Below are 14267 nucleotides of genomic sequence, written 5' to 3'. Positions count from 1 at the left end.
CAAGCGTAAGCAAGCCCTCAAGCAATGCTGTCTAGCACGCCGCGTCGAGTGCTGCAGGGCGGAAGAACTGCCACTGCTTCTCGCCGGGCCCAGCTATACAATACGAATAGTACGCGGTAAAGGCACTAAGGCGCAGATGGCGCACGCGGCGTAGATTCGCCTCGCCGATGGTGAAGAACCGTAGACTTGTTTGACTTTCAACTGTATTTCTGACTCACTTCTTGGGGTCTATTGAAGCGGCGCAGTCTCTAGGCCAAGCTTCTTGAAAGTTAGCGTTCCGTCTCGACTATAAGAATTCAACAAGGTACCCATGTCGAACTAACTAGCGATCTGAATCTTTGACATTTGTCTATCATGTGTAGAATAATCGACTGAGGCTTTGAGTAAAGACAACGGTTGAGGTAACTTCATTTCATAAATCGTACTAGCGACTGTTCACATTACGCTTGGCGCTTGAACCCACTGTCTCCTCATCTGCTCGGCTGCTTCGTCTCCAAACAGCGCCTGCACATCTTTAACGTGCTGCTTCGCCAACTCAGACGGCTTCAAGTCCTCAAAAGCCATACTCCATACGCGCTTCGCCTCGTCATTACTCGTGTCGATCGCGCTCACTCTACCTGCATGCTGTGCTAACATCGGATATGCACTAACTCTCGCAAAGCCGTGGTCATAAGCGAATTTCTTTGGAAGCATATCGCTCCTACCAGGGACGGCTCGCTTGGAAGCAGCCACCAAGAATTCTGATAACTCTCCCGCGTGTTCGCGGTTGTAAACCAATGCCTGATTGCAACATCCAAAGAATTCCTCGCGAACCCCTGGTGGTGAACCAATGAGGGCGGCTTTACCGGAGGCGTAAAATAGCCATAATATGAGCGGTACTGCAAGGCCGCAAATCACTAATAACGTCCACCCGTCCAGATGTCGAGCCAGGTGACGTGGTAGCCTTCTCCGTGTCAGAAGGAGAACTAAGAGGAGCGGAATGGCCACCGCAACTGATATGACGTGAAGATTATTGCTTCTAAATCCGGGCCCGCCTGACCATCCAAAGCTCCGTTCTTGGTTAAATAGACGCAAGTATAACCATGTGTTTGGTACGCCTGGATCAATTTTGCCCTTCTTAGGGTCGCGCCGCCTAGGGTCCTTCATCATCTCCTCGATAATCCGTAGGTTCCTTAGAGTCCTCGCTGCCCATCCATCGGCAAGAAGGATGTCCTCCTCAAAAATTGCAATGTAAGGAGCCTCGGTAGTTAGAACACAATGATCTAAAGCGTATGCGTAATCATATACTGTTTTCTTCTCTAGCGCATGTTTATCTTGACGATCCTTGATATACTCCATAAACTCGCGAATCTTGTCATCCTTTCGGTCCGGTGGTAAGGTGGAGTTGTAAGTGAATACTTCGTCGGCAATACCAGCAGCCGTTAGATGAGCATAACTCTTATGCTGGGTAGTAGGGTCCGGTACGTCGGCAAAGAATAGTTTTAAGTGCACGGTCTGCCTCTCGGCACGGGACATGTTAGCCAAGAACGAGCCTACGGCACTGTCGATGTACTGCCGACCATCCACATTCCTTCCCACTGTTATGAAGACGGCGCAAATCTGGGGTGTGGGACCAGAATTGCCTAGTTCGGATTGCGCCAAGTCGGGGTCCGCCATAACGGCGTCTAGAAACTCGTCGGCTTCGGCCTGGCGCGTGGCCGAGTAGAAACGATCGAACCCATGTTCTTCGGAGAAAAAGATGGAGAGAGGGTCGCGGTAAAAGTAGAGTGAGCCGTATATCGAGTATAGCGAAACGAGGGTTACGAGAAAAAGCAAGGCGCGAATGCCAGGCTGGCTGAGAGCATCTCTCGTAATGCGCGGTCGGCAGATCATCGAGCAAGACGCCTTGCTGTTTCAGTCGTCATGCTCTCATCCAAAATTCAATTTTATTATTGAATCAATTGACTTGATGATGATAGTAGCTAGAGTTTGTAAAAACATTGTTGACGATACATACGAGATGATTGCTGCTATGTTCTATTCTAGGAACGCTAAAATGTTAAAATACTACCTAGACCTGGAAGAGGTATAGCGCACGGACCACGAAATATCCCCTTGACTGGCATAAAACGGCAAAAACCTTATATTCGGTAAAGTACGTAAAGTTCAACGCAACCAGTCTATATCCTTTAGCCAATCTTGATTTATCGATACTGAAAATAGTGGGTTTGCTGTTTTATGCCAGTCAAGGGGATAAGTTCCTTTAGCTTTGACTCGCGCTACGAACGAGTATCTAGGTAGGTACCTATTGTACGAAGTACCTCTATGTAAATGCCCCTGAAGCTCTAATGGCTAAAACAACCTTACATAACCATCCGAGTTTTCGTGAACTCAAACAACCTATCTTAATTCGTATACCCATACTTCGATATGTACTTCATTTTTCATCATGTCGTAATATTCATATTCCAATTGTTAGGATTCATACGTCTTAGTTAGCTACCCAGGTATTAATCCTGCCAGCCTTCCGCCAGGACGTAGGGATAGATAAACGTGCACTGAACGATCACTAACGCGAATTATATAGTCCATTCTACATATTCACGGTGCTTGATAGGTAGTAATAGTAGTGATGGCTGATTACTCAGGAGGTTACCTATTCTAAGTATAGACCGAAGGATGGGTCCGAACGGGCCTCCTATAATACCAACTAAGATATCATTCATAGGTTCATATACTCAACTAAAATGCCTTCTCCTTCGTCATCTGAGGTTTCCTGTGGGTGGTTCAAGTGGCGAACAGATGGTCTTGCCGTCTTCGTAAAGATTTCTTACTCTAGAAGGGGCGTATTCGTCATTCTCGTCAAGTCATCGAGTCTAAGCCGCACTATGAACATCTGGAGGAAACTCTAACACCACAAGATAGTTGGTCGTCGTTGGCATGAAGTTTATAGTTCTCGCTGTTATCAAAGCAAATTAGTTCAACAGGAAGGATCGGGTATACATACGCCAGTCGCATTCGCTCGGGAAAATATTCCAAGTAACCAAGTTTTTGAAATATTGTATCCAAAACATGACATTTCAAATCTCTTACTACTATCATCTACCCCTTTAACAGTTTGTCAGCCAGTATACCAGTACCGACATACTGTTATACTGTTATACTGTCATACTATCATATCTACAATACACCTTAGCAATGCCTTCCTACCTTGACTATATTCCAATGCCTAGACTCGGTCGAATCGGCCGAATAGGATCGGATTCATATCCGCCCGATCCAGAACCAAAGCCAGACATCATCTACTACTGGAGACCCAACCAGAAGCATGGTTTTCTGTCGATGTGGTACCCATCACCGTTCCGTGACAGCTACGACCCGTCCAAAATTTACCCAACGGCTGAGCACTACTACTTACACCACAGAGCACTCTTATTCGACGACCCCGAAATTGCCGCCGAGGTGCTCAGGTGTAAATATCCCCACGACGCTAAAGACTTAATGAAGAAGCTTAAGAACTTTGACCAGACCATCTGGGAAAATAATCGTGAGCGCATCCTTTACGAGGCAAACTGGCACAAGTTCACGGCACCATATATCCCTCGTAACACCCTCCCCGCTGCCTGTGAGCCATGGTTTGATATGTCCGATGAGGCGTTCAAACATTCAAAACGGTTGAAGGCAGCTCTACTAGAGACAGGCGACCGACATATTGTTCAGACATCAGTGTTTGACTACCTTTGGGGCAACGGAATTTGTTGGATGGTATCGTGGCAACGACGCCTGAGATGGGGTCTCAATCTTCAAGGAATAATCCTCATGCAGATACGAGACCGTATCCGACGCGATGAAGAAATGATGGAGAGCCTAGAAAACTGGGAATCCCCTAAGGCTCCTCAGAAATACTGTCTTCGATTTCGACAGCTTGACTGAAATGCGGTTTACTAGATTATGACTTGATGGGGGTTGCCGGGCAAACAGAACGAAATAAGGCCGAAATACTCAGGTTAAGCTTGGCTTGTTTAATGTATTGAGGCATAGCTACTGCTTAGAGTTAGTAAATTGCGGTTTTCCATGCGTGTCCATATATGCACCTTTTTGTCTATCATACATTTGATCATGCTGAACCCAAACGCCTTGCCTGCCTTTCATCCAAGGCCGCCAACTTGGAGTGGTGTGGTGAGACCGCCTTCTGCGGCCTTTATTTTGTCGTCTCTATTCGATAGTGTACAGTATTATATCACAGAGTTCGGGTATCTGCGTGTAGATAGGACGGAGTATCTGTTTTATATATAGTCCCTTCCGCTCTTTTGCATTTCGATCAATCTCCATCCCCTTGTTTCCGGGTTGTTGACATCCTCGGGTGTTCGTGTAATGCCAATCGCATAAGTGACAAGTTGAACTTTGTCTTCCATTCCCGCGGCAAGCTCATTCGTCTTGGCGTTTCGGTAGACGTGGACCTCCTGCGTCCGGCAGGTAATGATGAAGACGGGAATCTCACCAGGATCGAGCATGCGTGCCTTTAGGATGTCTACATGCCTTATATCAAGAATTCGACCATCTGACTTCAAGCCAGCTTGAAGGTACTGCTTGGTTAAAGCTTCATACACTGAATACTGAGCAGCCGAAAGCCAAAGCTTCAGTGTCTCAGTATCGCCCTTGACATAAGCGTCAAGTACTTCGGGTAATATGTACTCTCTCAGCTCCTGGAGGAATGGCTCAATCTGAAAATTAGGGTCCATAGAGCGAAACTTTCGAATAACCATAGCCGTTTCGTTTTCCGCGAAGAATCCAGCCACGCGGTCGGTAATGCTCCGCGCCGTCGTTATTAAAGGGTTCTCAGATTCGTTGTAGACACTCTTCATATTGAATATCCCTTGGACAAACTTGTTTTGATCTCGGAAATCTCGCCACGCCTCCTTCCAAGCTGCATCTTTATGCAATGTGATATTTGTACCGGCGCTGAAGATCGTTAGCGTCAATCGTGATCGACCAATACCCCCATGTTAAACTTACTTTGGATCTTCGACTGCATCTTCTGCCTTGCCGTGGATAGAGCGAGCTTGCTTCTCCCGAAGTTCCCTAGCTTTCCTCCGCTCTTCCTTTTCAACCCAACCGCCGTATCTTGAACTACTTCCGTCGTCAATTACGTCCTTGACATTTTTGTATGCCTCGGTTTCTCTTATTGGCTTAGTAGCTTTGTCCAATATATCCCCGGTTATATTCGCTCCTTTTCGAACGCCTTTCATTACCGGCGTCTCCCACGTCCATGCCGCACCCTTTCCAACCGCAGTAGCCGAAGTCTTCAGTACTTTTCCTGCCGTTGACGAAACAGCACCCGTGGTGTTTTCGTAAGCCTGTCTCGCACGGCGGACAGATTCGCTCTCGGTAAACGAATGAGCCGAGTCAGCTAATTGCTTGGTCGACTCGTTCCATTCCTTCGAAGCCTTAAACTCGGTCTGCATTGTTTCCATGAAGACTTGCCATGGCGTCTTGTCACCGTGGGGAGGTGGCGGTGGCAGATCTTCCTTTTTCTCCTCCCTTTTCTCCTGCTCCTCTTGTTGATCAGCCTTCTCTTCCGAACTGGATTTGGCTTCGGATTCGGTATCCGAAGTTTTCTGCTCGGCTTTTTCTTTTGGTTCCGCAGACTTGGGGTTTGGCTTAGCGGATTGCGGGGCTTGCTGGGGTTGTTCCTGGTACCATCTCGACGTCTGGTGAAAAGTACGGGACTGCAAGGTAGCTATGGTTTCGGGGATGAAGGGCGACTGTAGTTGAGAAAGTGGCGAAAAAAGTAGTCGAGAAGAGGTGAGTGGTGCTATATTATTGCTTGCGAATTTAGAGCTCTCGGCGCTCGACAATAACCGTCTATATGCTGGAGCTCTGCCATAAGAGTGAGCTGCGAACGAAGGCGCCCGCAGGAACGCCGGCGGGGGTGCGCTCCTGGTAACTTGTCTTAGTGAAGTCATTTCGCGCTGTGGGAAAGCGTCGCAAAAAAGACCTCCGGTCTGGGGGGAAGTGGGAAAATATTAAAACCGGCAAGGAAATTCTTCGCAACTGATGTATGAAAGCGGGCGAAGCCGGCAAATAATTTGAAAAATAGAAAATAGAAAGGTACTTCCGTATTGTACCTAGACTGCTATAAGGTAGGTACCTACAGCTTGACCCGAAGAAGTAGCACTTTACTAAAATGACCAATCATATTTCGACCCAACTAACCTAGACTAGTCCCAAAATTCTATTCTACAATTCGCCCGGTCCGAGATGCAATTCTCTTATCCCGTGCCGTCAAAATTTCTAGATTTTATCAGTCGCGAAGTCACGGCACACGGTGGCATCTTAACATTGGTCAATTGACGTCGGCCTTACTTCCTAAGCAATATCTCAGGGCTTCCCGATATAGCACCGGCGAACCATTCAACCTAATGCTTCTACCATGAGCCGAATACAAAATCGCCTATTGGCGGCCGCCCGCACTCCCATATCCTACTCCCAAACTACCCTCCAATGTATCCGCCCTTTCTCCCAAACGTGCTCGCGGCATGATGAACCCAAACGCCCACCTTCGCTCCTTAGCATGCTGTCACGAAGTGCGCAATCATCACAATCGAGAGGACCTCCGCGTCCAGGACCTGGAGGCGATATGTCCGCTCTACAAAGAATATTGGCGCAAGACGCCGTGTTGGGAGCGCGAAACCTGCCTACGATGACCGAACAGATTCTAGGAGAAAATCAGAATGAGGCAAAAGAGGATTGGGGACCCGCGAACGAGCCCTTTCACTTCCACATATACGCACACAAGCATAACTGCCACATCACCGTAACGAAGCCGAACCGCAACGCCATTATCAGCAAGTCGGCCGGCGATATTGGCTTCAAGAAGGCTAAACGTAGCACCTACGACGCTGCCTACCAGCTTACGGCGTACATTATAGATAAGCTCCACCAGGGAAATTGGCACAAGAATATCACGGCTTTGGAGGTTGTTCTACGAGGCTTCGGTGCTGGACGGGAGGCCGCTACTAAGGTTCTTCTGGGTACCGAAGGTCGTATGCTAAGAGATAAAATCGTGAAGGTTTCAGATTCTACAAGGCTCAAGTTTGGTGGCACGAGGAGCCCTAAGCCAAGGAGATTAGGCTAAATAATCAAGAGAGTAAGAGTGGAACATTATATATACGACCAGTGTATATCACATTATTGCTATGTGCATTGGTGGACAATATCATCCAGCAAGTTCATTGTGCGTATAAATAGTCAAAAGAGCGCCAAATGCGCTTTACATAACGACGGAGCATGCCTTTGGTATCAATCAAACCTCATGTAACGCCACCCAGCCAAATTGCTATCATACTCGTTGCCAACGCCTCTTAATGCAGACAGTGTAATCCAGTGTTATCAAATCGTCTCTCCACCTAAGACATACTTGGTCTACCAGACGAAGGTGCTCTCTCAGCAGGTGGTAATGTTCGTCCGCTTGTGTCCTTAGCTCGACTTTTTCCTTTACCACTCCTATCATAATGGCGTGCTTCCTCGCTGGCCCGGCTCGAGAGCTCTTCGTCGTCATCGCTCTCTTGTATTGCTAGTATCCTAGAACTATCGTCCCTAAGCATCCTGGTTCTCTCATGGTCGTTGAGACCCTCTTCGTCTAGCAGCGCACCATCTGCCGTCTCGAAATCAGGCGGTTCGATCCAGTCTCGAGGGACGATACACGGAAAAGCAACGCCAATGGTTGCAGCGCGATTAAGCCATCCGGGGCCAGGCCTACCAGTAAGCTTCTTGCAGAGGTAGCTGGTAAAGTGATTGCAGTTTCGGGTGAGTAGATTATAGGATGCACCTTGAAATTCGTCGGAGACATGGCGAATAATGGTGTCAATTTCGGCCTGAGTCGCAAACGAGAAACCGTGTAGAATTTCGGTCTTAAAAGTACCTCCAGGTGGTTCTGTCTTGGGTGGTGTCCAATACACACCCGTCAACCCAGGTCGATCATGACCACCGTAAGCATACTCTTTCCCGTTTATCACGACGCCTGAATGTAGTAACGAGGCACCAACTGTCCAAAGGACGGAAGAGAGACGGCTAGGCTATAAATGGTGGGTATTTTGTCAGTAGCCACTACGGGACGACACCGTACAGTCTATTTACTTACAGGTAACAGATCATAGACATTGATCACAATTTCGGTTCTTGATAGCGACAGTGTTGATCGATGGGATTGTCTTGATGTCCTGCTGGAGGTTGACTTTTTGGAGGACATCTTTGCGTTTAGTTCGAGTTACGATGTGAGAGGATAAGCGGAAGTACGGCTACGCCTAGTATGGAGAGGAGGTATTCCCAATGCGGCGGGGGAGGATCATTTACATCCAAGACGATTTGATGTATGCTGTAATTACGGAAAAATACTAGACGAGACGAGAATATCGCTATGTTGTTGATTGTGTTACTCTATGACGGAGGTTCGGAGAATCATCGTGAATCATAAGAGAAAAGGCCATGAATAGGTAAAGTCGGAAGAGTCGACGCAAGGCAGATTACGTTACCTTGAGGCAACTACGAAAGACAATACAGTTTCATACTTCATAGGTAAGGACATGGATTGAGCGAACGGGCTGAGAGCGTTAGCCACATCCAGCTATCCAGCTGATACGTAGACCAATCATATGACGAATCCGGTCGGGGTCTGCTGGAAATCATTGCCTCCCCGCAGTCCCAACTGTCCGATTCTCGCTTACGAAGAGCACTGACAAGCAAAGATCTGAGGCGAGCTGATACACTAGTGTAGTACAAGTAGTACAAGTAGTACAAGTGGCAATCTACTGTTCACAGCTGTCAGGTTGCTACCACCTAAATGGAAGGTGGGGTTAACCTAAGTCTCGGCGTAACAGGACTTCCGGGTTCCGAATCAATTTCCCAAATTTAATTTTGATTGGGAATCCATAAGCGCAAAGCTTTTTATTTTTCCTTTTCTCTCCCAACTGCCCCTCCAAGAGGACAGGAAAAGGACAGGACAGCTGTGCCAAACCGCGCGACGAAAGAAAAAACCTGACGAGGTCAGCCGTCCAGTGCCAACAATATCTTAAATCGATGGTCATCAGGAATTAGACAGATATCTAATATTTGTTTGACCTGATATCGAGGCTGATCCTCAGCCCATATCCATCGCCGTGTCTTCCTCCATTTCCTTTACCCTTCCCTTCACTTCTCTACTCCGCACCTTTCGACCTGTCGCAGCTAGCTCTGCGTTTTTCCCATACTACGTGCCTAGTTGCACTACAGTCTATATCTCCACTCGTACCTACGCCAAGCGACGAAAAATGCCTCCCAAGAAGCAAGTTGTAGAGGAGAAGATCCTCCTCGGTCGTCCGGGAAATAACTTGAAGAGTGGTATCGTCGGTCTTGCCAACGTTGGCAAGTCGACCCTGTTTCAAGCTATCACCAAGTGTAGTCTTGGTAACCCTGCCGTAAGTTTGGGCTCTCGTACATCTCACAATCCAGCTAACCGGGTACGAGTAGAACTTCCCTTATGCCACCATTGACCCGGAAGAATCCCGTGTCTTGGTCCCAGATGAGCGGTACGACTGGTTGTGCAAGAAGTACAATCCTAAGTCGCGAGTACCCGCTCATTTGACCATCTACGACATTGCTGGTCTGACGAGAGGCGCGTCAACCGGTGCAGGTCTCGGTAACGCTTTTCTGTCACATATTCGAGCCGTCGACGCTATTTTCCAAGTCGTCCGATGCTTCGATGATGCCGAGATCATTCACGTCGAGGGTGACGTTAACCCCGTCAGAGATTTAGATATCATCGCAGAGGAGCTGCGACTGAAGGATATCGAGTTCGTCGAGAAAGCTATAGAGAACTCTAAGAAGAAGACCCGCGTAGGTGGTCAAAGCTTAGAATTGAAGAAGGCTAAAGAGGAGGAGGCCACTATAGAAAAAGTCCACGCATGGCTGAAGGATGGGAAAGATGTTCGGAAAGGCACCTGGACTCCGAAGGAGGTAAGACAAATTTTCATTCCCCATTTTTCTCGCATTTACCATGATGAACAAGGGCCATAGCGCCTGATCTAATCCCAGCTCTTCGAATGCCTCAATAATACAACGCAGAGCGCATACTGTGATAAAAGAATACTCTGATAACCTGAATCTCTCCAAATATTATGATTATACCTGCAGGAAAACATAGCTGACATATGTCAATAGGTCGAGGTCATCAACACCCTCTTTCTCCTTTCCGCAAAACCAGTAGTATACCTAGTCAACTTGTCAGAGAAGGACTATACTCGCAAGAAGAACAAGCATCTCGCCAAGATTGCTGAGTGGATGAAGGAGAATGCCGCAGGCGATCCTATCCTACCCATCTCCGTATCATTCGAAGAGCGTCTCACGCACTTCGGCTCTGATGAAGAAGCTGCTGAAGAATGCAAGAAGCTCGGTATTGAGTCAGCATTGCCCAAAATCATCACAACAATGCGAAAGGCAATGAATCTTGGTAGCTTCTTCACGACCGGTACCGACGAGGTAAGGCAATGGACCATCCGGCTTGGTACCAAGGCACCACAGGCTGCCGGTGTTATCCACACAGATTTCGAAAAGACCTTTATTCAGGCTGTAGTATATAATTTCAATACACTCAAGGAATTGGGTGACGAGGCCGAAGTCAAGGCCAAGGGTAAGGTCATGACCAAGGGCAAAGACTACGTAGTAGAAGACGGCGATATTTTATTGATCAAGGCCGGCGCTGCCAAAGGCTAGAGAGCGAATATAGATATATCCAATGAGTATAAAGTCTATTGCTATCGAGCAATGTGGCAAAAAATAAACGATACCACATCTGAGATGAACGCCTCTGTTTGCCATTTCCTCTAACCTACGAACCTAATAGAATAATCTTCTACCCGAGCTAATAGAATTCCTCGCGCCAAATGCAACTAAATTCAAACGTGAAAATACAAACTACTCTTGATTCAGAGAAATTCCCTGCTCTTCCAACTCATCTCTGAAGTTGGCAATATCGTATGCCAGGGGCAGGAATTCGCGGAGCGGCATATCGAACAGACGCTCGATCATAGCCTCGGCGTGCTCGGCTGCGTCCTCAGCAGGCGTTTCCAACGGCTTGTTTTCGTCCTTAAGGTAGTCATTAAGCGCCTCCCTAACCTGTTCTAGGTCCGTTGGATCGACATCGACTCCTCGCAACTTGATGACGAAGTTTAACGTGATCCCAGTCATCTCCAGGAGGTCTACCAAGTTGTTTATCATTATGGACCGCGCTGTCGGCACTGCTTCTTCGTCTTCTTCTTCCTCCTCCTTAACGTCTACGTTGTCGTCATCGGTGATCTCGTCGTCAGAGAGAAGTTCGGTGATTTTCCGCTTGGGCGCAGTCAGCCGCACCGGCGCTTTGTTCCTCTTGTCCGCATCCGTCCTCCGATAGTACGCCTCAACTTTGGCGGTGAACTCGGCCTCCTCGTCGGAGTCGGAGAAGTCCGGGATGCGGTTGACGGGTTGGTCAGGGACGTAGGATGGGACTTTCAGGGGCGGTGTTTGCGAGGATGGGTTTTCATAATAAGATTCGTTATCGCTGTAGTCCCTGGAGTCTGGTGCCGTGTAGTTGAATTTGGGATATCCCTTATCTTTCTCGACAGAGGGCACGGGACTGTCCGCGACGGATCCCCATCCGCCAACGGCTCTGCTGCTTGTACCGGTAACAACGCGAGGGCGCTTGTGGAATTTACGTGCTAGCGACATGGTGATTATGATTATATTAGGGTAATTATTGTGTGTTCTCTTCGCAGGTGTGAAGTGGGAGGTGAGTGTGAGCTTGAGGTGTAGAGAAACTCTTTGTCTTGACTTTTTGAAAGAGTATGCTTCTCGATTGAGAGATTGGGCGTGATACTCATATATACATGAGTAACTACCTACCTACTGTTCTTTGTCTGAAAACGGTAGGATTCTTTGACTTCCACTGCAATCCTTACGTGGAGTTAGAATATACGATTGCCTCCACGGGTGTCACAATATTCCCAGTGCATAGGCAAGCAATCTAACCGTTTCCCTCTTCAACTAGACCCCCGCTAGTATGTGGCGGGTGACGCATTCGAAAGATCACAGGCCATTCTTTTATAGGAATGCAGTGTCCTACGCGTGCCTCTGCAATTAAATTTGGAATGTCTCGGTTTAGAAAATGCATTCGTTACCCCCTTACTTCACCATCTACTTCGTACCATCGGATCACACAATACAATCGTGCACCCTTCATGTTACGTAAAAAATCTATTTTTATAGTTATTCTAAGTAATGTTAAACATCGCGTGGTAAAGAAAAAGTTCTGTGTTTAACAACCCAGCTATTCGTTTCCTATCCCTTAAATTGACATCATAATTAACAACTATACATCCGCATAAATGATTGATAGTTAATAGGGGCTATATTATATACTATTCTATATACGCCATATATTAGCATTCACAGCCAAGTTTCTCCAATTTGCGACAAAGCGTTACTCTGTCACAAAACACTATAAGGTGTGCGAATCTAGCAATCTATTCATTAGGGGGGATATCGAGGGAAATGCAAAAACAGAGACTCATGACACAATTCTAAGTCGACTCATCCTTATCATCATTAACTTCTATTAAATAGAGTAAAATACCAGTGTCTCTTAGAAGAAGCTTCCAGGAACAGACATGATTAGTTCGATTACATGCCAGCAACCATTCCACCAGGTAGAGTCTCAACCCCTAGGATATTGTTAGTTTAGTAATAAAAGACTTGAACTTGGAGTACTTACAATCGTCAATGTTGTCTTCGGTAACAACTCTTTCCTTGCTGCATGCATTCATCGCCTGAGTATTTTGGGTCTTAAGCGTAGGGCAGTTGATATAACAAGGCTGGTCCAGAGCGCGCTGGAGCGCATCACCCTGCCATCCGAAGACGTAGTCACCGTGGTTGCCATAACCGGTCCTGTTTAAGAAGTATAATGTTAGACTAGATCTAACTCCTAAGGGGGTTGGCGACTTACGAATCACCAAAGGACCAGACAAAAGGCTGAGATCCGTCCTCAGGCCAGTCTTCCTTGTTGTTGAACTGCCGAGTGTCCCAGTTGACCTCGTAGAAAAGCTGGCTCATCCGAACGGGGTGCGAGGCCGGGCAAGGACCGCCTGTCTCGAAGGTACCGCTCTCGGGATAGGCCATGTGCGCCATGTGATCGGCAGAGTCAAGATTCTTTCCGTCCCAACATGTGGGGAACCTTAGAGCCGTCATTATGCCGTATGGGCAGGGTTCCTTAGGGAAGTCAAGGATCTGAGGATCACGGGTGTTGATGTCCTGCAGACAAGTGTAGGTAAGCTGACGGAAACGCTCCATCTCTTCGCGGGAACGAGCGTTGACGTTGCCGATGTACATGCGGAAACCCTGGATGGCGAGAGTCAGCAAATGAAATATCTCTCACTTGGAGATATGTGAAGATACTAACGGGTTGGAAAGCTGTGACTTTAGAGGTCTGCTGGAAGTTGTAAAGACCGTCTTGCATGTAATAAACAGTCATGCCGGCGTTGACACCGTCAAAGCCAGAGTTGGCCATTTGAGGAACTCGCTTGTAAGTTCCATTTCGGGCCTTGAAGTATAATACGGCAGTCCAGTAGTTTGAAAAGTCTTCGCTGAACTGGCACGTAGTGCAGGTAGACTCGCCTGGCATATCCTTAGCCGGGTCCATACTTGCGTTGAAGGAGTTCTAACGGGGGTGTTAGTTACCCAACAGCACCGATTAACGGACCAGAGCCAATATTAGGAATTATGAGTACTTACGCCTCCTACAATCTGGTGAAGATGCGGCGAAGGAATCAAGCCGGGATTAACTAATGGATCGAGACGGTCAACAACCAACTGGGCGCAAGGGAAACGGATGAGAGCATGGCTGGGCGCGAAGAGCGCCAGCGTGGTAAGAGAGAGCCACTTCATCTTGACGCTTCAGTTATAAGAAACTAAGATGATGTTTCTATTGATTATAGCGAGGCGGTCAGTTTAACAAGAGGGCAGGCGTTGATATAGCATCTTTTATAGGGGCCAGAGAAGGCCTGATGGCAAGGATGTACAAGTGCCGAGGCCCATTTCTCTAAGTTGGGCTTCCAACGATTGGGTCATGAATGCGTGGCGATTGTAGGTGTCCCCTTCGGGGAAATATCCAAGACTGTTAACATGAAAGACCATGAAATTTGTCATTGGCGGCCCGACTCCTTGGCTCCTACGATTGACGCCGAATTATACGATGTTCGGAAATCCGAAATAATACACTACCT

At 47.5% G+C, this 14267-nt stretch overlaps 8 protein-coding genes across 8 annotated transcripts; 3 read left to right on the top strand and 5 right to left on the bottom strand.

The window, feature by feature from the left end:
• Positions 1-213: 213 nt before the first annotated feature.
• Positions 214-2002, bottom strand: F5Y00DRAFT_155837 (uncharacterized protein). The gene has a single exon (XM_048004614.1). The coding sequence runs from the start codon at positions 1870-1872 to the stop codon at positions 436-438; it is 1437 nt and encodes a 478-aa protein (XP_047868795.1). The 5' UTR covers positions 1873-2002; the 3' UTR covers positions 214-435.
• Positions 2003-2960: 958 nt separating this feature from the next.
• F5Y00DRAFT_155823 (DUF1768-domain-containing protein) lies at positions 2961-4088 on the top strand. Its single transcript, XM_048004613.1, has one exon. It carries the CDS (start codon positions 3178-3180, stop codon positions 3910-3912), a length of 735 nt encoding a protein of 244 aa, XP_047868794.1. The 5' UTR covers positions 2961-3177; the 3' UTR covers positions 3913-4088.
• Positions 4089-6061, bottom strand: F5Y00DRAFT_155822 (Tim44-domain-containing protein). The gene is made up of 2 exons (XM_048004612.1): positions 4996-6061; positions 4089-4941 (listed from the first exon to the last, which is right to left on the bottom strand). Exons 1-2 carry the CDS (start codon positions 5943-5945, stop codon positions 4266-4268), a joined length of 1626 nt encoding a protein of 541 aa, XP_047868793.1. The 5' UTR covers positions 5946-6061; the 3' UTR covers positions 4089-4265.
• A 174-nt stretch (positions 6062-6235) lies between these two features.
• F5Y00DRAFT_155820 (translational machinery component) lies at positions 6236-7336 on the top strand. Its single transcript, XM_048004611.1, has one exon. It carries the CDS (start codon positions 6413-6415, stop codon positions 7115-7117), a length of 705 nt encoding a protein of 234 aa, XP_047868792.1. The 5' UTR covers positions 6236-6412; the 3' UTR covers positions 7118-7336.
• On the bottom strand, positions 7253-8549 carry F5Y00DRAFT_155816 (DUF862-domain-containing protein). Its single transcript, XM_048004610.1, has 2 exons — positions 8123-8549; positions 7253-8057 (listed from the first exon to the last, which is right to left on the bottom strand). Exons 1-2 carry the CDS (start codon positions 8228-8230, stop codon positions 7389-7391), a joined length of 777 nt encoding a protein of 258 aa, XP_047868791.1. The 5' UTR covers positions 8231-8549; the 3' UTR covers positions 7253-7388.
• A 627-nt stretch (positions 8550-9176) lies between these two features.
• On the top strand, positions 9177-10829 carry F5Y00DRAFT_155800 (putative GTP-binding protein). Its single transcript, XM_048004609.1, has 3 exons — positions 9177-9434; positions 9487-9972; positions 10177-10829. Exons 1-3 carry the CDS (start codon positions 9288-9290, stop codon positions 10726-10728), a joined length of 1185 nt encoding a protein of 394 aa, XP_047868790.1. The 5' UTR covers positions 9177-9287; the 3' UTR covers positions 10729-10829.
• On the bottom strand, positions 10829-11908 carry F5Y00DRAFT_155794 (uncharacterized protein). The gene has a single exon (XM_048004608.1). The coding sequence runs from the start codon at positions 11716-11718 to the stop codon at positions 10930-10932; it is 789 nt and encodes a 262-aa protein (XP_047868789.1). The 5' UTR covers positions 11719-11908; the 3' UTR covers positions 10829-10929.
• A 761-nt stretch (positions 11909-12669) lies between these two features.
• On the bottom strand, positions 12670-13929 carry F5Y00DRAFT_251029 (uncharacterized protein; the record flags this gene model as incomplete). The annotated part of the gene is made up of 5 exons (XM_048009792.1): positions 12670-12710; positions 12761-12933; positions 12992-13383; positions 13445-13702; positions 13777-13929. The coding sequence occupies 5 exons, from the start codon at positions 13927-13929 to the stop codon at positions 12670-12672; spliced, it is 1017 nt and encodes a 338-aa protein (XP_047868788.1).
• Positions 13930-14267: the final 338 nt, after the last annotated feature.

Source organism: Daldinia vernicosa, assembly GCF_022497035.1.
Source record: "Daldinia vernicosa strain CBS 139.73 unplaced genomic scaffold F5Y00scaffold_5, whole genome shotgun sequence".
NCBI lineage: Eukaryota > Fungi > Ascomycota > Sordariomycetes > Xylariales > Hypoxylaceae > Daldinia > Daldinia vernicosa.
This window is presented reverse-complemented; position numbering and strand designations above follow the sequence as displayed.